Raw genomic sequence first — 21,029 nt, 5'->3', positions numbered from 1 at the left:
ACTGGGATGGGTTCCAAGAGAAATGAGTGTGAGCGATCCCACGGCCCAGCCCGGGGCGGACGGGAGAGGGGCAGCCCACCTGTAGGCCGTGCGGTAGCCTGTGATGGTGATCTTCAGGTTCTGCCCCTCCTGCACCTCTATCATCTGCGAGGACGGCTCAAACCGGAATTCCTTCATCATGGGCTTGAAGTAGTACTGGCCAGGGCTCTGCCAAGACACAAACACGAGGTGAGCCCCTGCTGCAAGTCGAGGGGCGGCATTAGAGGGAGCAGCTCAAGTCAGGCAGGAATGAGGCTGAATGAGGCCCCAAGAGCCCCAGGGCTTCCCAGACACACGGAGATGGCAACTAACTCTACAATAAATCATTACAGTGACACCAATTACCATTCTAACAGCAGCTGTTATTACTGCGCGCCTACAGTACCTCTGCAAGGTAGAAATCATACTTGAATTTTATGAATGAAGCAACTAAAGCTCAGCGAGGTCAAGTAGCTAGCCTGAGACAACACAGCAAGTAAGCAGCAGAGGAAAGATTCGAAGGTGGGCGTGCTTCATGTCCCAATCTGGGATCTTTTGGCTGCACCTCACTGCCTGATGGTCACATCCCGGGAATGGTCACTTTATTCCCAGGGTTGACAAGATGACCAAATGACGCGTCCACCATTCAGGGCCTCAGACTACATCCTCAGTGGAAAATGGGTGCTGTCCACCCACCACACGGAGTGTGCTTTGCAGAAGAAACACAAGCTCACCCCCTGAACAAGAATTGGCATTATAAACAACGAGATCCTGTGGTAAAACAAAGGGACACCTAAGACAGGAGCCGCTGGGGCCAGGGTAATTAATTACATTGTCTCAGTGACAAGTGGGTGACCAGAAAACAAGACGTCTGTGCGGAAGGGAACACGCATCAGCAGCATTAGGTTCTAGTGAGATCCATCCTTAATTACAGCTGGTCCCCGAAGAAACGTGAGGCAGTCCACAATGGTTTTCTGTTCTCACATTGTCAAGTAATACACAAGTCACGGCCGCCGCATCCTCGCGCGTGCACGGGGCAGCCGGGCAGGCGGTGCAGTAGTGGGCGCCTTACCAGGTTTGAGAAGGTCAGGACACCGTTGTCCTGAGTCAGGAGGTTGGAACGGAACACGCCGCCGCTGAGGGATAAGAGGACCCCAGGGAGGGGCTGGTCGTCTTCAGCTTTTATCTGGGGGTGAGAAAGGAACCCCAGGGCAGGGTTAACTCACACAACCCGCGAAGGTGTCAACAAGTCATTCTCAGCGGCTAGTTTTTCTTTTATTGTCATTCTCTGGGGCCCGCGGAGGAGGTCAGAAGGTCTCCTCTCCTCCCCCAAGGTAACCAGCATAAACAGTCTGCTGTGCAGCCTTCCAGAACTCTCTGTGACCACACAAATCTACTGCTGATGGATTTCGTAAGTGACTAGCTGGGGGTGGGGTGGAGGAGGGACCCCGAACCATTCGGTCCTATAACTGCAAGTCGCTTTCTCTGGCCTCAGCTGTTCTCCCCGCTGCCTTCATCCACCAGTTCCCACCAATCGGCCTCACTGTTTCGGAAGAGCTGTGTCTCATTCTAAATCAGAGGTTGGCAAACCACGGCACACCGGCCAGTCTCTGAGCTTTGTGATGGAAAAGAAGGGACGAAGCGAAAGTCCCCAAGTGTGTGCATCTTTGCACAATTAAGTTTTTCCTTTTCCAAACAGTCAATTCCTAGGAGTAGAAATGACTTCGTGGATGTGTGCACTTGAAATCCAGAAAGAAACCCCTGAACTGAACTCCAGGGTGGCTGTAAACATTTCCAGCTCCTAAATTACCTATGCATGGGAAAACACAAGCTTGCCCAAAAAATGGATGTTGTCTTCATTATTACAACTATAACCTCAAACCCAGTGTTTTGATGGTAACTTCCTTTGCGTTTGCCCAGTCACTATCAAAGTCAAGTGTTTCCTGTGTGTTTATGAGTGACCTGGATGACTTCTGTGAATGGCCTTTCATGTCCTTGATTTGCCTTTTCTCTGTTGGCTTGTCTTTTTCTTATTGGTTTTAGGAGACCTTGTAAACTGGGGTTGTTATTTATGGAACAGATATTTCTCTTCAGTTGGACTATCTTTCCATTTGTTTTAAAAGGCATTCTGCAATGCAGAATTTTAATTTATTAAAGTGATGGGATGTTTCTCCTCTTTTGGCCTTGATGTTGACAACATTCATCCTCAAGGGTCTCCAGACTCTGGCCATCACATAGCATGCTTCTTCCCAAGAAGGAGGGAGGGAAGAGAGAAAGACATCAACTCCACTCTAGGAACATTCTGTGTCCTTTGACAGAGAACAGAGTCAAGGATGAAAGCTTAAGATGCTTCCCAGAAGGTATGCACACAAGCTGAAGTCAACAGATCTCCGAAATTACAAGTGAAAGAAGGCAGAGTAAAAAGAGTATGGCCTGAATAATTCCATTATATAAAATTCTAAGAACTGCAAACTGATCTACAGTGACAGAAGGCAGGTCAGAAAGGTGGGGAGGGCCAGGAGAGAGGGGCTACTGAGGGTGCGGGGAAATTTTGAGGGGTGACAGATGTGCCCACTGTTTTGACTGTGGTGGTATTTTCACAGCTGCTGTCATGTGTCCAAACTCAGATTATGCACTTTCTGTGCAGTTTATTGTATGGTTGTTATACTCCATAAAACTGCTTTTTAAAAGAACACGGTGTTACCTCAAAGCTCACGCCTGCCAAGGCATAAGCCTTAAAGTCGCCTATGGTTCCTTCCACTGCAGTCAAAACATAGCCCTCCTTCTGCGAGGACACGGTGTACTCCAGGTCACTGTGCAAGGGCCCAACGCTGAATAAAAGAAAGAAACGCTGGTGATGCCGTGCTCCAAATCCTAGAGGAAGCATCACCTGCCCCAGGAAACCTGGCTCCCCAGCTTCTTTCCTGGGCTTCCCGACTGAAAATGTGGAAGTGTTAGTTGCTCAGCTGTGTTCCGACTCTCTGCGACCCCATCAACTGTAGCCCACCAGGCTCCTTTGGTCATGGGATTCTCCAGGCAAGAGTGGGTTGCCGTGCCCTCCTCCAGTGGATCTTCCCAACCCAGGGATCGAACCCAGGTCTCCTGTATTGCAGGTGGATTCTTTACGGCCTGAGCTACGGACTCAGCATGGGCTCCCCGACTGGTCCTAACCAACTGGTTCTTGGTCACCGGCTTACCTATAGGCACCTTTGTCATCGGTAAAGACCGTGATCAGGGGTGAACTTGCCCCTTTTTCACTGATGACGATCTCGACTCCTTCCAACTCTGGGTGGATCTGGCCTTCTAGAAACAAGCCTGCTTTCCCTTGGATCTCGATCAGCTTCCCTGGGCAGCTTTCTACACAGGAAAGAGACAAACAGAGGAAGAGAGTGGGGCTTCCCATTAAAGAAGGGCCTAAAACTGAGATATCCGAAGCTAACTCCAGTGAGGCTTTTGACTGTCTCAGAATCCTCAGTAACTTCGAGTGGTCCAAGCCTCTCAATATTTACGAATGGCCCTGGTAAACTGTCAGGAAAGTTAGCAGGAGGAGCCAACAAAGCTGGCTCTCCCCAGCTCCTGTTCCTCAGCCCTCACTGACCACAAGTGAGGTGAGAGGCCAGTACCGCAGGTCAGAGCCTGCGTGGCCAGACCTCAGAGGACCCAGCCTGGAAGGCAGCCCCAGACAGGCCGCCCGCTGGACAGCCACGCCCTTCAACACCCCCCCGGGCCGGGGCCGGAGAGTGTTGAAGGGCGTGGCTGTCCAGCGGGTCAGGGTTTACTAACCACAAATGGTCAGGGTTTACTGAACCCACGATGCTGGCAAAAGCTGCCTAAACATTCCACCAGCTCCTGGTTATCTCATCCCCAAAAGACCCTTCCATCACTCCAGCCCAAAACAAACATCCCTAACAGTTCAGATACATGAAGACATTTCAGACGTTTCGACAGTGGATGCTGTTGCTTTTCATCTGCCTTCTGGTGTCAACCTGATAACATCAAGGAAAAGCAAGTCCTTCAAAAAGATTCCCAATTCTAACAGTGAGAGTTACGTTCACTGATTTAGACCTCTCACTCATTCACTCACTCATCAAATAGTAACACCTATGCGCCAACAGGGACTGAAGATGCCTTACGAAGATGGCTTCACTCTAAAACAGCACAGAACACAATCCTAAAGGCAGGGAAAAGAAGTTATGAAGGTGTGTCGTCGGCTAGCTGAGCTGACATTTACCTCCACTGATGGTGGCTTCCATGGAAGGAGGATAAAAGAGCAGCTCTTTAGATGAAGGAGTGACAGTGATCTTCTCTCCGGACCTAAAATAATGAAGACACACTTCAAAGTGGCTGGCCTGTCCCCCCAGAAGGAAGGACATCCGAACAGAGGGACCCTGCAGGGCGCTTACCGGGCCCAGTAGGAAAAGTCGTAGGAGAAGGGGCCCTGCAAGTCATCCACCATCTCCTGCGCAGGGGGCTTGGTCCTCCCCTCGCTGCCGGCCTCTCCGCCGCTCTTCTCCCGCTCTTGCCTGCGGCTCTCGATCTCGGCCAGCTGCTGCTCCCTCCGCAGCTCCTGCACGGACTTCAGGGGGCCGAGGACCAGGGCGGGCTCGCTGTCAATGGAAGACCTGGAAAAAGGAGCAGCCCGGAACACGGAGTCAGGGACCCCTGAGGTCGGTGGAAACCAGACCCTTCTGCAAGCAGAGATCCATCAGTTAAAAAAAAAAAGCCAAGCACCTCATAAGGCCACCAACTGTGGCACAGTCTTTCCCTGTTTGGGATAAACAGTTAAAAAAACAACAACAACAGGAAACTGAACTTTTTCGCCATGTGGAAGCATCTGGGAGATCTGGGCTGAGATGAAGTATCACTGACTATGATTTGAAGGAAATTGTCAACTTCCCGAAGGACGTAGAGTCCCTTCCACACTACCATCTTCCATCTTTCTTTCCATCTTTACTGAGAATGTGCTCCGCAAGAGAATCAGGGGCTAGGGAGACTGTGACAGACAACATCCCCTAACCTGTGGAATCCACATTCGTGGGAAGAGGCAGACGACCAACAGAAAAATGATGTGAAATGATAAGTGCAGCAAAGAAAAATAAAGCAGTGTGGAAAGATGAGAGAGCTGGGCGGGCAGGGATGGAGGAGGGGGACAATATTGTATTAGGGACTCAGGCCTTTCTCAGAGAAGGAATGGCAATCCACTCCAGTATTCTTGCCTGGAAAATTCCATGGACAGAAGAGCCTGGCAGGCTACAGTCCATGGGGTCACAAAGACTCAGATACAACTGAGCGACTGAGCACAGGCCTTTCTGATCAGGCGACACCAAGCCGACTTGAAGGAAGGAAGAGAGCAAGCCACAGGCTCCGGGTGAGGAGGCCCCAGGCAAGAGGTGAGAAAGTCTCAGAGCCGTGGAGGCAGCTCCCTGGCCATGCTCCCGGGACAGCAAGCAGACCGGGAAGGGGGACAGAGGGACCCAGGCAGAGTCAGATCAGGGGCCAGACAACGGCTTTGCAAACCATGGCTGGACCCAGGCTAGGTGAAGTTTTAAAGAGATGACAGGGTCTCTCCTAAGATCACTCTGATTCCATATGAACAACACTATTATGAAGCAAGAGCCAAAACACAGAGGTCAGACAGGAAGCTACAGCAACAAAACTGGCAAGAGACAACAGTGGGTCAAACCAAAGTATAGAGGCCAAGTGCTAAGAAAGAAACGGATGGCGGACGTACAGTCAGCCCTCCATTTCCACAGGTTCCACATCTGAGGATTCAACCAATCAGATGGAAAATGTGTGTGTGGGGGGGAGGATTCCAAAAAGTTCCAAAAAGTAGAACTTGAATTTGCCACATGCTGGTAACTATTTACATAGCATTTACATCGTATTTACAACTATTTACATAGCATTTACATTGTATTGGATAGTGTAAGTAACCCAGAGATGATTTAAAGTATATTTAAAGCACAGGGGAGGATGTGCGTAGGTTATATGCAAAGGGACTCTGCTTTATAAGGGACTCGATCATCTGCAGATTCTGGTAACCACAGGGGATCTTGGAACCAACTCCCATGGATTTAGAGCCCAGGATTTGCAGGTGGATCGGCTAGGTATGCAATGCAAGAGAAAAAAAGATTTTGCCAAGGACCAACGAGAAAGATGGAGCTGCCATATATGAAATAGGGAAGGCTACAGAGGAGGTTTATGGAGGGCGACCACCAGAGCCCAGTGCTGGATCTGAGAAGTACAAGATCCCCGTAAGGACCCCGCCCCTGGCCATGTCCAGCTGCATTTCATGTAACTCGCAGCACAAACCAACAAAACAAAATCTCTTCTGAGGTTACCAAAATAAACTTGATGAAGACCAAAAACAATATAACATGGACTCACTACTGGTAAAAATATGAATTCCTAGTCATACCAGTAATTCACACTTTCCAGGCGGGAAAATACTTAAAGGTGTTGCTCTGGCACCACCTGGTCACCCTGGTGAATATGAACCCCAATAATCAAGTCAGAGACCAACAGCTGCCCCCGATATTCTTCCCTTCCTGAGCCCACGTGGTCAGCCTGCTGCCATGTCTCACCACTCAGCCTGCCCGACGACCTCCTATCTGTCCACTGCTCCCCACCCACTGCCACCGTCTGGACGAAGCCCCCATCCCCTCACCTGGTCTCCTACAGGGCTCTCTGCCCTCTGCCTTGGGCAACTTCCACTCCTGGGCCTCTTGTATCTGTTCTCTACTCAGCACCCAGGGGGACTTTCTTCAAACAAAAAGCATGATCCATCTACTTGAACTATGTCAGAGTATCCAGGGACAAAGCTAAAACCCTTAACGTGGTCTGACCCCAGCAGCCTACCTCTCTTGCATGGACTCCAATCCCTCCAACAAGGAAAAATTCAAAGCACTTAAGTGAAAGTCGCTCAGTCGTGTCAACGCTTTGCGACCCCATGGACTGTACAGTCCAGGGAATTCTCCAGGCTAGAATATTGGAGTGGGTAGCCTCTCCTTCCTCCAGGGCATCTTCCCAACCCAGAATCAAACCAGGATCTCCTGCACTGCAGGCAGATTCTTTACCAATTGAGCTATCAGGGAAGCCAAAAAGTGAAAGTCACTCAGTTGTGTCCAACTCTTTACAACCCCATGGACTTCACAGTCCATGGAATTCTCCAGGCCAGAATACTGGAGTGGGTGGCCATTCCCTTCTCCAGGGCATCTTCCCAACCCAGGAATCAAACCCAGGTCTCCCGTATTGCAGGCGGATTCCTCACCAACTAAGCCACAAGGGAAGCCCAAGAATACTGGAGTGGGTAGCCTATCCTTTCTCCAGCAGATCTTCCCAACCCAGGAATCAAACCAGGGTCTCCAGCACTGCAGGCAGATTCTTTACCAACTAAGCTATCAGGGAAGCCTGTTCTGTGCAAAGCACTTAACGCAGCTGCAGTGTTATAGCTCTGGACTTCTAGCTGCCTCCCTCGTGAGACTGTAAGTTTCACGAGGGCAGGGGCTGCGGCCTGTGCCCAGTGCCTTAACACAACACTGAGGATTCTCCATAAATATTTTCTTCACAGATGGATGGGTGAACAGGAGGTGTACAGAGAAATGGAGACATGGCTGGAAAAGCAACTTCAAATAAGGTAAATTGGAAGAAAGTTACTCAGATATCCATTCTCTTTGACAAAAGTAGTCATACTGTTAAAACTCTTTCGTATCTTGAGAAAATTAGGGTGTCAGATGCAGCCACCACAGGGCAAAAATTCCTCTCAAAGGTGACATGCAAGCAAACCTGACCCTCAGCGAGGGAGTGCCTTTCATCCACTTTCTCTCACGGTCCTTCTCACCTAAGGTGTCATCTCTATTTCCCAAGCCTTCCAGAAAGGGTCTAAAGAAAAATGAGCAAATTTTTTTGAATCTGCTAAAACACTTGAAATACAGTGAACAAACCAGAGATTTTTTTTTCCCCTTAGCAGAGACAGGAAGTGTAAAGAGCTCAAGCAGAAATTTAAGGCACTGAAACGAGCTGTCAGGAGGCTCTTCCTCATCCACGGTTAATTCCTGAATCATAAAACGAAAGGAGAGCTGTTGTGAATTTACGGCCATGTCATATAAGAGGGAAGGCCATTTGTATGTATACCTAGAGATAATAAATCAAAAATAGTTTTCAGAGCAGCTCTGAGAGAAGATGGTCTGGCCCCCCACCCTCCCACGCTCGGCCCACCATGGAGCACCAGCCTTACTTGATTGTCACAGTCACATCCATCATCTTGTCAGTGGTGATCGTTCCAAGGACGTGGTGGCGAATGGCTGTCAATGTCAAGATACTGGGTGAAGACCTGTAAATCAGAGAGGTGGAAAGAAAACACCATAACATCTCCTCGATGTCCTCAAAGGATCACAAACAATGCCCTTTATGGGCGACCTTCCTGACCCTGAAATATACTATGTGAAACTGCTCTTAGCTTGGCATGAAAAAACTTCTGAAATACATATAAGTGTCTTTAAGGGTAAACAGATTCTCCATTCCCAAACTTTACGTCTCTAATTCCCAGTGAAACCCACAAGCATTTGTAAAAACAGGAAAAATGGCAGACTTGAGCTTGAGAAATTCCTATCAGTGAGGCTGGAAGATTCAACAGATGTTACATTCAAGCCAGATCAAAACCACAGCCTTCCATCCTGGGTTTACAGAATTCTTGGGGAAGAGCTCTATCTTCACTTCTGCGGTAATTTACCCAAGTGTCTTAAAATCCTTATCTACAAATTCTTTTCACTGCCTAACCTTACTGCTTACAGAAAACATGCAAAAACTCCCCTTGTTCTCAGAAATAACTGTCGCAGAGATCCACGCTCACTCCCCTCCACAGACACCACAAGAGCGGTCAGCACCCGGCTTACGTGTCATAGGTGTAGAACGCTTGTTCGAACCGGTGGCAGGAGCGAGGGGTCACCTTGTACACACCTGAAGCCAGGAAATCAAATGTCATTTTCAGAGAAGAGCATCTATTCCACTGAGCAATTCCAACATCTGGAGTCCCAAGGCGGTGCCTCCCCTTCCTAACATATCACATACCGGATCAGAAATGCATTTTCCACTGCCTACGGACGGCTTCTTACCAATGACCCACCCACTCAAAGGTCTGCCCACCAGGTCCAGATTTTCATTTTCCATCATTTAATAGCTCACAGTAGTTCAGCCTGTGCAGACCAAGCTAACACACATGCATGAGGAGGAACAGGAAGTACATCTGTACTGGGATTCAGACTGAGAATTTCCTACTTAACAGATCCTGTTAAAGATCCAAAGACTGTCACAGTCTGGACTCCGTCCTATAAATATTCCTAAAAGGTGCATGGGGCAGAGAAGTCCCAGAAAAAACAAGAAATAACTACAGAAAACACTTCCACTCCATGAGCTAATCAGGCTAACACTCAGATTAAGGACATATGATGTCATTTGCCAGAAGAATACAGTTTGAGGAAGGAGCCGAGTATAACAGTGGATTCTCCCAAATGATCTTTCACCAGTATTCTGGCCATCTGCCTAACCCAACATGAAATTCATTCAAATCACCTCTGCGGTTCTCATCACACTGATGAAGCCTCAGTGCAGTTACCTAAAAAAAAAAATTATTAGGTTTCTTCATTCATTTTCTTTGTTCTTTCATTTGACAAATGTTGACAGGCCAACACTCGGGCCAGGTGTTGTGCCAAGTGTTGACACAGAGTGGGGAACACACAGAGTCCCTGCCTTCACGGGATCTGCCGTCTACGGAGAGAGAGAGAGGAGTTCTACAGCCACCAGGTGTGATGGATGCGGTCCGGGGAGGACCCGGGCCTCGCGGGCACAAGGTAGCGAGCTCCCAGCGACACTGGGGCACTAGCCTCCCTGGGGAGGAACATCAGAACCAAGAAGTGACAGGCGGGCCGGCAAGGCTAGGTGAAGGGGGGTGGGGGTAGGGGTAGCAGGCACTGAGGCAGCGCACACACCTGAACCACAGGCTTGCTGGCCGCCCCCCTAACAGCTGCCTTCCTGCCTTCAAACCAGCTCCTGCTTACATTCAGGGTGAAAGCATGCCAGCCTCCAGCAGCAAATCCAGCTGCCCCAGGCTCCCTTGCAGCTAGAAGTGGCCATGAGACAGGGTTCTGGATGATAACACATAAGGGAAGTTTCCTGGAGGATGTGGCGTGAAAAATGTTTGCCCACCCCTCCTCTCACCTTCTTGCCCTAAATGTAAGTTTTCTGGAGCAACAGTTGGCACCTTGAAAACAAAGAAAGAAAAAAAAAAAAAGTGGGGGTTTCCCCAGTGCCTCAATGGTAAAGAATCCACCTGCCAAGGCAGGAGACAAGGGTTTGAACTCTGGTCCAGGAAGATTCCACATGCCACGGAGCAACTAAGCCCGTTCTGCTGTTGTTTAGTCACTGCACCACAACTATTGAGCCAGCGCTTTAGGGCCCAGGAACTGCAATTACTGAAGCCTGTGGGCCCAAGAGCCCATGCTCAGCAACAAGAGAAACCACCACAGTGATAAGCCTGCTCACTGCAACTAAAGAACAGCCCACACAGCAACAAAGACCAAGCACAGAATACACTTTTTTAAAATTTAAAAAAAAAAGAATTAAGAGCATAGTTTATTTTAAAGAAAAGCAAGGGAAAGGGGTAAAAGAATCACAAAGACACCAACCCTAACACCTACCATCTGAACCCACGCCTGAGCTGTTAGTCTTTGTTTTGTTTTGTTTTCATTTTTCGGTCGTACTATATGGCATGCGGGATCTTAGTTCCCCAAACAGGGATCAAACCCGTGTCCCCTGCATTGGAAGGGCAGAATCTTAACCACTGCACCACCAGAGAAGTACTGCCGCTAGTCTTTGTTAATGAACCAAATTAACCCCACTTGTCAGGGGTTGTCATACAGATTTTGTTACTTGCAGCCAAAGGCATCCTAATTAAAACACAGAACACAGTGGCTGGAACAGAGTGACAGGTAGAGCTAGGTTACACAGCAGCTCAAGGTCTGATTAAGCGTTTTGTACATGACTGTGCCCTATCCGTGGTGTACACATGGGAAGACCCCCAGGGGATGCCTGAAATCACAGATAGTACCAAACCCTCTATGTACTAAGTTTTTATCTACACTAACAGGTGAGTAACACATATGCAGATGTGCTAAAGGGCTGAACAGGAGCAAGACAGTCAGAGACTTCACCATGCTACTCAGAAGGCATGCAATTTAAAAGGTATAAACTGTTTATTTCTGGAATTTCCCATTTAATATTTTTGGAATGCAGTCGACCAGAGGTAACTGAAACTGTGGGATGTGAAACCGTGGGTTAATGGAGGTTACTGTACTTTATCTTGAGAACCAACAGAAGTCCCAAAATTATTCATTAGGAAAACACAAAATAAAACTACTTTAGAACCACCAGGATGCTACAAATCAAAAAGATAGTAACAAATAATGGTAAAGAGGTAGAAAAACCGAAACCCTCAGACATAGCTGGTGGGAATATCAAATGGCAAATACAGCGTTCTCAGAAAATACTTTGGCAGTTTCTGAAAAAATTAAGCATAAATTTATCATTTGATTCCATTCCTAGGTATCTCCCCAACAGATGTCCACACAAAACCTGTACACCAATGTTCATAGCAACATTATTCATAATAGCCCCAAACTGGAAACAATTCAAATACCCACCAACTGGTGAATGGATACAAAAAAAAAAAAAAAAAAAAAAAAGGATACATCCATGCTACAGAATACTGTTCACCAATAAAAAGGCACAAATTATTAACATCTGCTATGACCTGAATGAACTTCAAAAACATTATGCTAACTGAAAAGAGCCTAAAAAATAACAGTATTGTACGATCTCACTATATAAAGTGTCCAAACAAGGCAAATTCACAGAGACAGAAAATAGATTAGTGGTTGCCAAAAGCTGGGAATAGAGATGAACTGTAAACATGTAGGAAGGAATCACTGGAACAATGAAAATGTTCTGAACTGGATTATATGGTTGTATGGCTAAGTATATTTACTAAAAATCACTGCATTGTACATTTTAAGTGGGTGAATTTTATGGTCTGCAAATTGCATCTCAATAAAGTGATTAACAAAGAGAGAAAGAAGCCACTGAAGGATTTTAAGCAAGGTGGGAGTGATCACTCACCAGGAGAGGTCATGGGCTGATAGTGTTCAATTTTTAGAAGTGAAAGGGCCCCGTGGTCTGGACCCAACTCAAACTCAAGAGCCTGGGAACATGTGCCAACCCCCAGCTCTAATTCTCCGGGTAAAAATAGTGCTCCCTCCAGAGGTGTTACCCACAACCAAAATTGATAGCTTGATGCAAACTGAACCGAGATGGGGAAAAACACCTCTGAAAACACCCTCGAGAGCCTCTCCATTTCCCTCACTCAGAGGACATCAATCCTTCCAGACTCACCAGGCTTGGACAGGCAGAATCGGTTGACTCCTTTGGAGAGGTTATAAATCCCCACGTTCTCAGGTCCATTCCCATCCTGGTAAAATTCCTAAGGGAGCAAAGCCAATACAATGCCTTACCAGGGAAGATGGAGACACCCAGATGATGAATAAGATTTCTGTTTCTGAACCAGTCATCTGTTTTGCACATTAATCATTTGAACAGCTGGATGCCAGGGGAAAATTAAAAGTCTTCCAAAACTTCCAACAGAAGCGTGATCTCTCTCATTCAATCAACTAACATTTACTGAGCACCTGCTATGTGGCAGACCCTAGGCTAGACCCTGTTTGCTGCCACGCCTCTTGTTTTCAGCATGGTTTACATTCTGATGTGGGAAGACAGAAAATCCATGCAGTCAATAGAGAAGTCAGTAGATTTCAGCTAGGAAGTCATTGAGCTTAGCAGGAAATAAACAGGGAGCAGGAGACAGCGCCCACCACAGAGGCTTGTTCAGCTTGGCCTCAAGATAGGCCCCGCCCCGAGCAGGTAACACTGGGGCTTTAGCCTGAATAATGAGAAAAAGCAACTACGCTCAGTTGTGGAGAAGACGCAGCATTTCGCGCAGAGAATATGTGCAAAGGCCCGGAGAAGGGACCGAGCTTGGTGTGGAACTGAAGGCAGCTGGCGTGCCAAGGCCCAGTAAATGAGAGGGAGAGGGGAAGGGAGTGAGGTGGGAGTCAGTAAAAGGCTGGCTGTCATTAGGAGTACATTCTTAGTCTAAGAGAAATGGAAATCAAGCAATGGTTTCCCGAATGTCTCTCGCTTGTTCTCAACCGGATATTAATCAACCCGTTTCCTGTAACAAAGCTGTCTGGGACCACTGGTAGTTGAGTGGTTCGAGCATTCAACTGGCATTAGAGAGACCAGTCTCACTGCTCTGGTGTTAAACACAAGCAGCCACTTAATTGGCATTTGCCCCCGTTTTGCCCTGAGACCGGACAATGACACCTGCCACTGCCAGAAGTCAGGAGATTACACGACGCTCAGGAACGGACCTACGAGGGCGACACAGATGCTCCCGTTCCTAAAACCCCCTGGGTAACTGCCAACCCAGCCACAGAGGCTGCACGAGGACAACCAGCTCTGCCCAGCCGCACCTGTTCATAAGCAAGAGCAGGGTACACAGGAAAACTTCTAACACCTAAGAGATTTCCTCATACCTCACTGCAACCCTGGGGAGTGAGTATTACGATCTCAAATTCAGAAGAGAAAATGGAGGCTCACAAACATTACTCGAACTTGGCCAGGCCTAAAAAGCCCACATGCTCTGCACTACATCAACGGCTTTCCTAAATCACTAGTCAAAGTTAGTTTTAACGTGGAGCCAGGACAAGGAACTCTCCCCAATAAAGGCATCTTTCCCCTAAGGGACTTAAAATGCTTCCTGACAGTGTTTCCATAATAGGTGGGTGAGCTGAGGGGCAGAAAAGGAAATCTGGCTTGACTATGCTGACGATCCTCTTGGCACACTAGTCCTTCTCGCTTTCCACAGGGCGAGTGTCCTTCCAAATGAAGCCTCCTTAGCAGCTGGCTTACCAGAGTGATGGCGTGGGAAAGAGAGCACCGGAGCATGTAGCCCGTCTGCCTGAACTCAACGGCGGGCACGTCGTCCTCCAGCACCTCCACCTCCAGACTCTTGTTCTTCCAGCACCAGTCTTCATGCAGGATGCTGACTGCAAAGGACAAAACACGGACCCCCATGTGGGCAGAGCGCACCACCTCCCTAAATACCCCCAGAAAAACAGCGCTAACGAAGTGTGGGAGCAAGTTTATACACACGCTGCTCTTATTGTCGAGTCACTCAGTTGTGTCCGACTCTTTTGAGACCCTACGGGCTGCGGCCCACCAGGCCCCTCTGTCCATGGGACTCCCCAGGCAAGAATACTGGAGTGGGTTGCCACGCTCTTTTCCAGGAGATCTTCCCAACCCAGGGATCAAATCTGTGTCTCCCGCTTTGGCAGGTGAATTCATCACCACTGAACCACCAGGAAAGCCCCTATATGCACATACATACAAACAAATACGTGTGTGTGCAGGTATATATAGAGAGCTGGCCATGCTGGGAATAACTAATTGCTAAAGGAGAAAAAAAAAAAACTGAAACCAATGGCCATTAAAATCACTAACAAAGAAACCCAACTGAGCCTAAGACCAGGCTATAGGTAAGACATTCAGACACTGGCAAACTTGCTCTGTAAGGGGCCAGAGAGTAAACATTGTCAGCTCTGCAGGCCACACGGTCTCAACTATTCAACTCTGCCTCGGCAGCACACAGGCAGCCACAGACGACACACACATGGGCGTGGCTGTGCTCCGGAAAACTTTGTTCATAAAAACAGGCAGTCACCCTCAGACCACAGTTTGCCAACACCTGACATTAACAGATAGCATAATTTGCCTGAAAAATCAGTCTACTACTTTCTAAGCTGTTTACAGCCAGCAGCTTCAAGCTGAATTCTGACAGAGCAAAAACAGAGGCAATGGGCAGCTTCTTGAGGAAGGCGAGGAAAAGTGCCTCCTCCGTCCCAGGCACTGTGCCGGGCCTTTACAAGCCGGATTCCATCACTGCAGAAAGGTTCTGAAGGTCCTACTTCAGGAGGGGAAACCAAGTCCTGGGGAGATCAAGTAAGCTGCCAGGCTCACACAGCTGCTAAGCAGGAGAACACGTCAGTGTGATCATGTGACACTGTTTTCAGGAATGTACAAATAAAATGGCACGAGAAGTGTGTGGGCCATCCTGATGAGGTGGCAGTTGGTCCAGAAAGCCTCAACTCCTGCATTACTGCCCAAGCTAAATAATGCAAACTCAAGGTCAAAGGACAAACAAGAGTTAAACAAGTACAGCCGTATAGTTGGGATGCAGCTAGCGAGCGGGTTTTCAGAAAGTTTACAAAGACAGGAAGTGCTGCCTTCAGTTCTTACTCTTGTATTTTCCCGGCAGCACATTGTCAAACATGAAAGTCATTGAGTTGACCTTGCCGGAGAGCTGGAGGCTCCGCTTCTCGCCCTGGCGGCTCAGGGACTGCAGGGTCACCAGCAGGTCACCGCAAGTGTCTGTAGAGAAAAGATGCAGGAGGCCTCACTCGATGGCCGTGGGAACCACAGCACCAGTTCGAACCCTCAACCTCTGTGTATGCTTGATACCGCTTAGCGCCTGCAGGGCAGCACCAGGAGGGGTCCTTCAAAGCTAACGGGCGCCTACTTGATTCTAAGACGTTCCCCCACACCCCCGCCTCTCCCACCATGTAAGCACTGGCAGCAAGCAATGAGGCTGCCCAGCACTTACTGCAGTGGCAGAAACAATATCTATGGGCATCAATGGGAGCCAGAAAAAGTCAGAGAGGCAATGAAACTTTCTTGAATGCCCACTTCATACCAGGTATAGAACTGGGCCCTTTATCATCGTCATCATATTACTAATAATGGCAAAGATTTAGATGGCTCTTGCTGTGTTCCAGGTACTTCTAATGGCTATGAAAAAGTGTTAGCTGCTCAGTCGTGTCAGACTCTTTGCGAATCCATGGACTGTAGCTCACCAGGCTCCTCTGTCCATGGGATTCTCCAGGCAAGAATACTGGAGGGGGTTGCCATGCCCTTCTCCAGGGGATCTTCCTGACCTAGGGATCAATCCTGGGTCTCCCACATTGCAGGCAGATTCTTTACCATACACACATTAACTCCTTTGATAGTCACAATAATCTTTTGAGGCAGGTACTATTAACATCTCCACGTTACAGATGAGGGACTCAAAACACAGAGAGGTTAAGTAAGTTACCCTACATCACATAACAATGGTTCAAACCCATGTGATCTGGTTCCAGAGTCTACGATCTTAACCACTATGTTATACAGCCTCTTGATATGACCGCATATAAGCCTCATTAAAACCCTCTGAAAGCAGCAGTATTCCCATTTTATTGAAGGAAAACTGAGGCTGGGCAAGTAAATGCTTACAGTCTCATACTGGTAAATGACAGAGCCGGGATGGAAACCTGGGCCCAACTCCTTTCAGAAAAAGAATCCCACATGTTCTTTTGGGAGCCAAAGCAGGAGTATTCCAAGAGAAAGGTTCCTGGAGATTGCAGCGATTATTCAGAAAGAACTGCACACACCACGGCCTCGCACACACCACTCCCCAGGTCAGCTTGTGTTGCCACCTTCGCCGCCGCCCAGTGAGGAAGAGCCCACCCAAACCCCACTTCTCCCCGCCTGCTTCTTTCAACTCATCTGTTCTTGCTTTCAACTGACATCTTACCCAGACAAGAGACTTTCCCAGAAACCGATGCCAAAAACTGCACAAAGGCCACGTCCATCACAGGCCTATCAGTCACAGCCAGCAGCAGCATCTGGGGTTTCAGTGTCAGCCCCGCCCTGGTCTCTGCCTCAGGAACCATCACCTGCAGGACACACAGGACAACGTCAGCAGCTACCTCAGGGTCGCTGCTCCCTGGCCAACAGGACACCAGATCATCCACCTGGGCATGAGGCTAGACGGAGTCTGAAGGAGAAGGTTCATTCCTAGGCATAGATTTATAATCACAACAAATCTGCGTATTGATCGTGTGAAGAAAATGTATTTCTAATCAGACATAGAACACCAGCCTTCCGCGGTGTCAGGGTGCACATAAAAGTGTATCGGGGCACACAAAGCTGTTATCGATCATGTGAATCCTGGGTGGAGACCACACTAAATCCAGAACCTGATTCTGGCATGAGGTCACTTGTGACATGCACTGTGAGCTTGTGGACCCACGTAGATGACCAACAGTGGACCTTCCCTCATTTCTGCGCACATTTCTCAGGCTCACAAGAGGGGCTGGGAGAGGAGGCGGTGCTGACCTTCTTCATCCCTAGAGAGATCACATTCCAGAACTGCCCTTCCTCGGAAAAGTTCCTGATTGTGCCTCTGAAGGAGTCTCCAAAGGCTTGTCTATGTGGCCATCATCACAAGAAGCTGGCTGGCTGGTAAAGAAGCTGACCACCCACCCAGCATGCTGTTCGTGGACGCAGGGGGAAGGCTGTGCCCCTACCCCATCCCCTCAGAGTTGGGAGATCCCACTGGCCTGGAGGAGAGCAAAGCCTTAGAAGGAACCTCCCTGACTCCCTCCCCTCGCCCATCCCCTGCTCCTCCCCATGGAGGAGGAGGAGCAGCAGCTGACTTGATGTATTAGAGCCTGAGACCCACTAAGACATGGTCCCAGTGTGGGGCTGGTGGGCTGACCTCTGCTTTTGTCTTACCTCTGGCCTCCTGCCCCCACCTGTGCTCAGGCCTTCACCCCGGCGGTGAGACCACAGGCCACAGTCTCCTCGGCTTCTCCACCAGGGAGATGGATGGGGGAATCAGGTGGTGCCTGCTCAGCATCTTCAATTTACAGCAGGGCAGGAAATGGGAAGCTCCATTCTGGCCTCAGGGTCCAGAAGCCATGCTCTGTGGATGTAACTGAGCTGCCACTAATAGAGCGTTCACTCTGATCTCTTCTGGGGACCCGTGGATACTCTACAGCAACCAGAAGCCTGAGGAGGCAGACATGTGACCGGCAGCCTGATACTAACCCTAATAAACATCAGGACGGGAAAAGGGAAGCACCTGTTGCATCCTCTCAAGCCGGCTGCCTGTCTGCTCCACTGACTATGACACGCAGGAATGTCAAGTTTTCAAAATAAGAAGCTGGGAATGAAAATGCTCCTTCTCTGATCCCATCTCAAAATAACCCTTTCAAATCGTTGTTGTTGTTGTCTGTTTTTCAAATATCTTAAACGGAACAAAATTCGTCGTACCTGAACTTTGTAGGTCCCTGGTTTTGCTTTAAAGCAGAATGATCCCTGAGCGTCCGTCTCCACGGTGACCAAAGACTTGTCCTTGTCTTGAGAGGCCAGGACAACTTTGTATTTACTCATCTGCTTGACAGCGTCAGGGAAGCGAATGATTGATATCTGGCCACAGACACTGAACCTGCAACAAGAGGACCATTCAGCCCAGCAGGAGAACTCAATTATCACAGGAAAGGTGCTTGGCAACCCAGACTCGGCATCCCGCTTCCAGCCTGCATCCCAGAGACTAGTGTGATCTTAACGAAGAGACAGGAATACAGCCCCAACGACTCCAATTTCACAAGCAATCATTAGAAAGAAGACTGGAGCACTTTCTGCACATGGAAAGGCAGAGGGCGGGCCTGGGGCAGGGCTGTTTGTGTGTTCTGGGTGACAGCTGGCCCTTCCCCACTGCAGAAGCGGTTTTCAGACAATTTGTAGATGATAAAAATGTTTCAGGTAATTGGGTCGTTGGCGGTGGAGCAGCCACGAACTGAGAATGTGGACAAGTCCTTAAAAGCGAGACCTGTGAGCTGCCTGAGGAAGTGCGGTATTACCCAGGCGGCAAAACAAGGCAGGGTTATCAAAGACGGCTCCCTCGCCTGTGAGTATACATAACGCACAGAGAAAAGCAATCTGAGAGATCTGAATAGGAAAGGTAATTAAGTTTAAAGAAATGCAGAGCTAAAATTGAACTCCTTAGGAGTTGGAGCTACAGAAGCAACTTATAATTGGAAAGCCCTATTAAGGTAACGACTCAGACTGGAGACTGCAAATGAGCAGAGTGTCAAGTACCACATAGCACATTTCCAGAAGCACATGAAAGGCACATCCACCCGCTAACAAACACCAGCAAAGCCCAGTGTCCACTGAGTGGCCGTCTTCATGTTCAGTCAGTTGTAATCATGTCCCACAGCTGGAGGTCACAAGCAATTCTTCAACTGCCTAAAATTTACATTTTGTAATCTTAAAGAGAATTGCTTTAGATAAAAATCAGCTGTTACTTTTGACAGGAAGAGAATAAAAAATGCTGGATTCAGTGCTGGATAATAAGGGGGTACACTGGATGCCGGCATGCCCACTCAGCTGCAAAGAAAAAACAGCACAAGGAACCATGAAGCCGTGCAGGGCACAGTCATCTCTCCAGAGCAGAGGTTCCAGCCTCCTGGGTCTAATCACTGCCTGATGATCTCAGGTGGAGCTGATGTCATAAAGAAATAAAGTGCACAGTAAATAAATAAAGTACCTGAATCATCACAGAAGCCCCCACCTTCCCCTAGACCATGGAAAAACTGTCTTCCAAAAAACAGATCTCAAAAAAGAAAAAAAAAAAAAAAAAAAACAGGTCCCTGGTGCCTAAAAGGTTGGGGACCACTGCTCTAGATGGACGGGACCAGGCTGGCCACGAGGGTTCAGGCTGGACAGCAGGGGGTAAGACACCACAGCCCACGGGTCAAGTCACACCAGCCACCTGTTTTGGTTGGGACCACGAGCTAAGAATGGTTTTCACACTTTTAAAGGGTTAAAAGGGGGAAAAAAAAAATCAAAAGACTCTCTCATGACATATAAAAAGTATATCATTATAGTGTGTACACATAAAGTTTTCCTGGAACATGGCCAGGCCCATTCATTTATGAATTGTCTATGGTGGGCTTCGTCACAAAGACTGTATGGGCCCCATGAAGTCTAAAATATTTATTCTCTGGTCTTTGACGGAAAAAAAGTGTGCCAAGCCCTGATCTGGATGCAAAGGTTTGCCCTTTTTTTTGGTTCCCCACTGTGTGCTTTCAGAGAAAATCGACAGGAAGGGAATTCTGAAAGCATTGTTCTCAAGTCTTCCATACTCTCTTCATTTGTGTCTTTTTCAGGAGGGGAAGTCCCCTTATTCATTACAAGTTGGACTCCTTAATGAAAATAAATGGAAAAAAATAAATTAAAAAAAAAAAAGTTGGACTCCTTTGCCTAAGTTTTAATACTTTAACCATATGACCTGTTATGGTTACTGTTATGTTACTTTAACCTGTTTTACTCAAATTCTCCATGAAAGAGAAGTGACCAATTACACTAAACCTCAAATACACATTAGTTTAGAAAAAGAACTAAAAAGCTGGTAGGAGAGTGTTTGTTACATTGAAGCCCTTAAAAATCAATTTGTGTCAATAAATTCTTTCATCAGACAACATTGGTAATGGGCTATACCCCAAAACAAAATAAAAAGTTTAAACTCTGAAAAAAAAAAATCTTTCATCAGAATTTAATACATTTATGGAGAGAAAATTAGTAATTCTGGTGCCGAATGAGACAGCTACATTCTGTCATTTAACTCAGTTTTTTTTTCTTTTTCAAATAAATAACGTTTTAAAAGGGAATAAAAGAAAAAGTAATATCAATGAATTAAAAGACAAACGTGCTTATATGGACCAAAAGGAAAATGATCAGCTTTTCCAAAGATATTCACTGAATGCTGTTTCTCTTTGACTCAAAATTCCATTGCAAAGAATAAATGTAAAATCAAACTATGTTTCCCTACCTCCATGAATGGGGAATGGTACCTCCTCCATCTACCCAAATGCCTGAAACAGGAAACCTGGGCTCTGAGGCCCAGGCCTATCACCCATCAAACTCACCCACTCCTTCCCTAGACCCAGAACCCGGTCTCAGGTCCCACCGGTCACCATCTCCTCCAGAAACCTCCTCCAGCACCTCCTATTTACTCC

General features: G+C 47.8%; 1 protein-coding gene across 1 annotated transcript in view; it reads right to left on the bottom strand.

Annotated features, from left to right (window-relative positions):
* Window positions 1-21,029, bottom strand: part of LOC110121656 (BOS complex subunit NOMO1) — a 54,639-nt gene that overhangs the window by 12,623 nt on the left and 20,987 nt on the right. The window contains exons 12-24 of the mRNA XM_070460914.1: window positions 18,280-18,454; window positions 16,757-16,898; window positions 15,424-15,555; window positions 14,038-14,174; window positions 12,463-12,550; window positions 8,913-8,976; window positions 8,255-8,350; window positions 4,422-4,640; window positions 4,250-4,332; window positions 3,216-3,375; window positions 2,723-2,849; window positions 1,091-1,204; window positions 80-207 (exon numbers count right to left, since the gene is read on the bottom strand). Of these exons, the coding sequence (XP_070317015.1) occupies window positions 80-207; window positions 1,091-1,204; window positions 2,723-2,849; window positions 3,216-3,375; window positions 4,250-4,332; window positions 4,422-4,640; window positions 8,255-8,350; window positions 8,913-8,976; window positions 12,463-12,550; window positions 14,038-14,174; window positions 15,424-15,555; window positions 16,757-16,898; window positions 18,280-18,454 (1,665 nt within the window). The remainder of the gene's footprint in view (window positions 1-79; window positions 208-1,090; window positions 1,205-2,722; window positions 2,850-3,215; window positions 3,376-4,249; window positions 4,333-4,421; window positions 4,641-8,254; window positions 8,351-8,912; window positions 8,977-12,462; window positions 12,551-14,037; window positions 14,175-15,423; window positions 15,556-16,756; window positions 16,899-18,279; window positions 18,455-21,029) is intronic.

Source organism: Odocoileus virginianus, chromosome 33, assembly GCF_023699985.2.
Source record: "Odocoileus virginianus isolate 20LAN1187 ecotype Illinois chromosome 33, Ovbor_1.2, whole genome shotgun sequence".
Taxonomy (NCBI): domain Eukaryota; kingdom Metazoa; phylum Chordata; class Mammalia; order Artiodactyla; family Cervidae; genus Odocoileus; species Odocoileus virginianus.
This window is presented reverse-complemented; position numbering and strand designations above follow the sequence as displayed.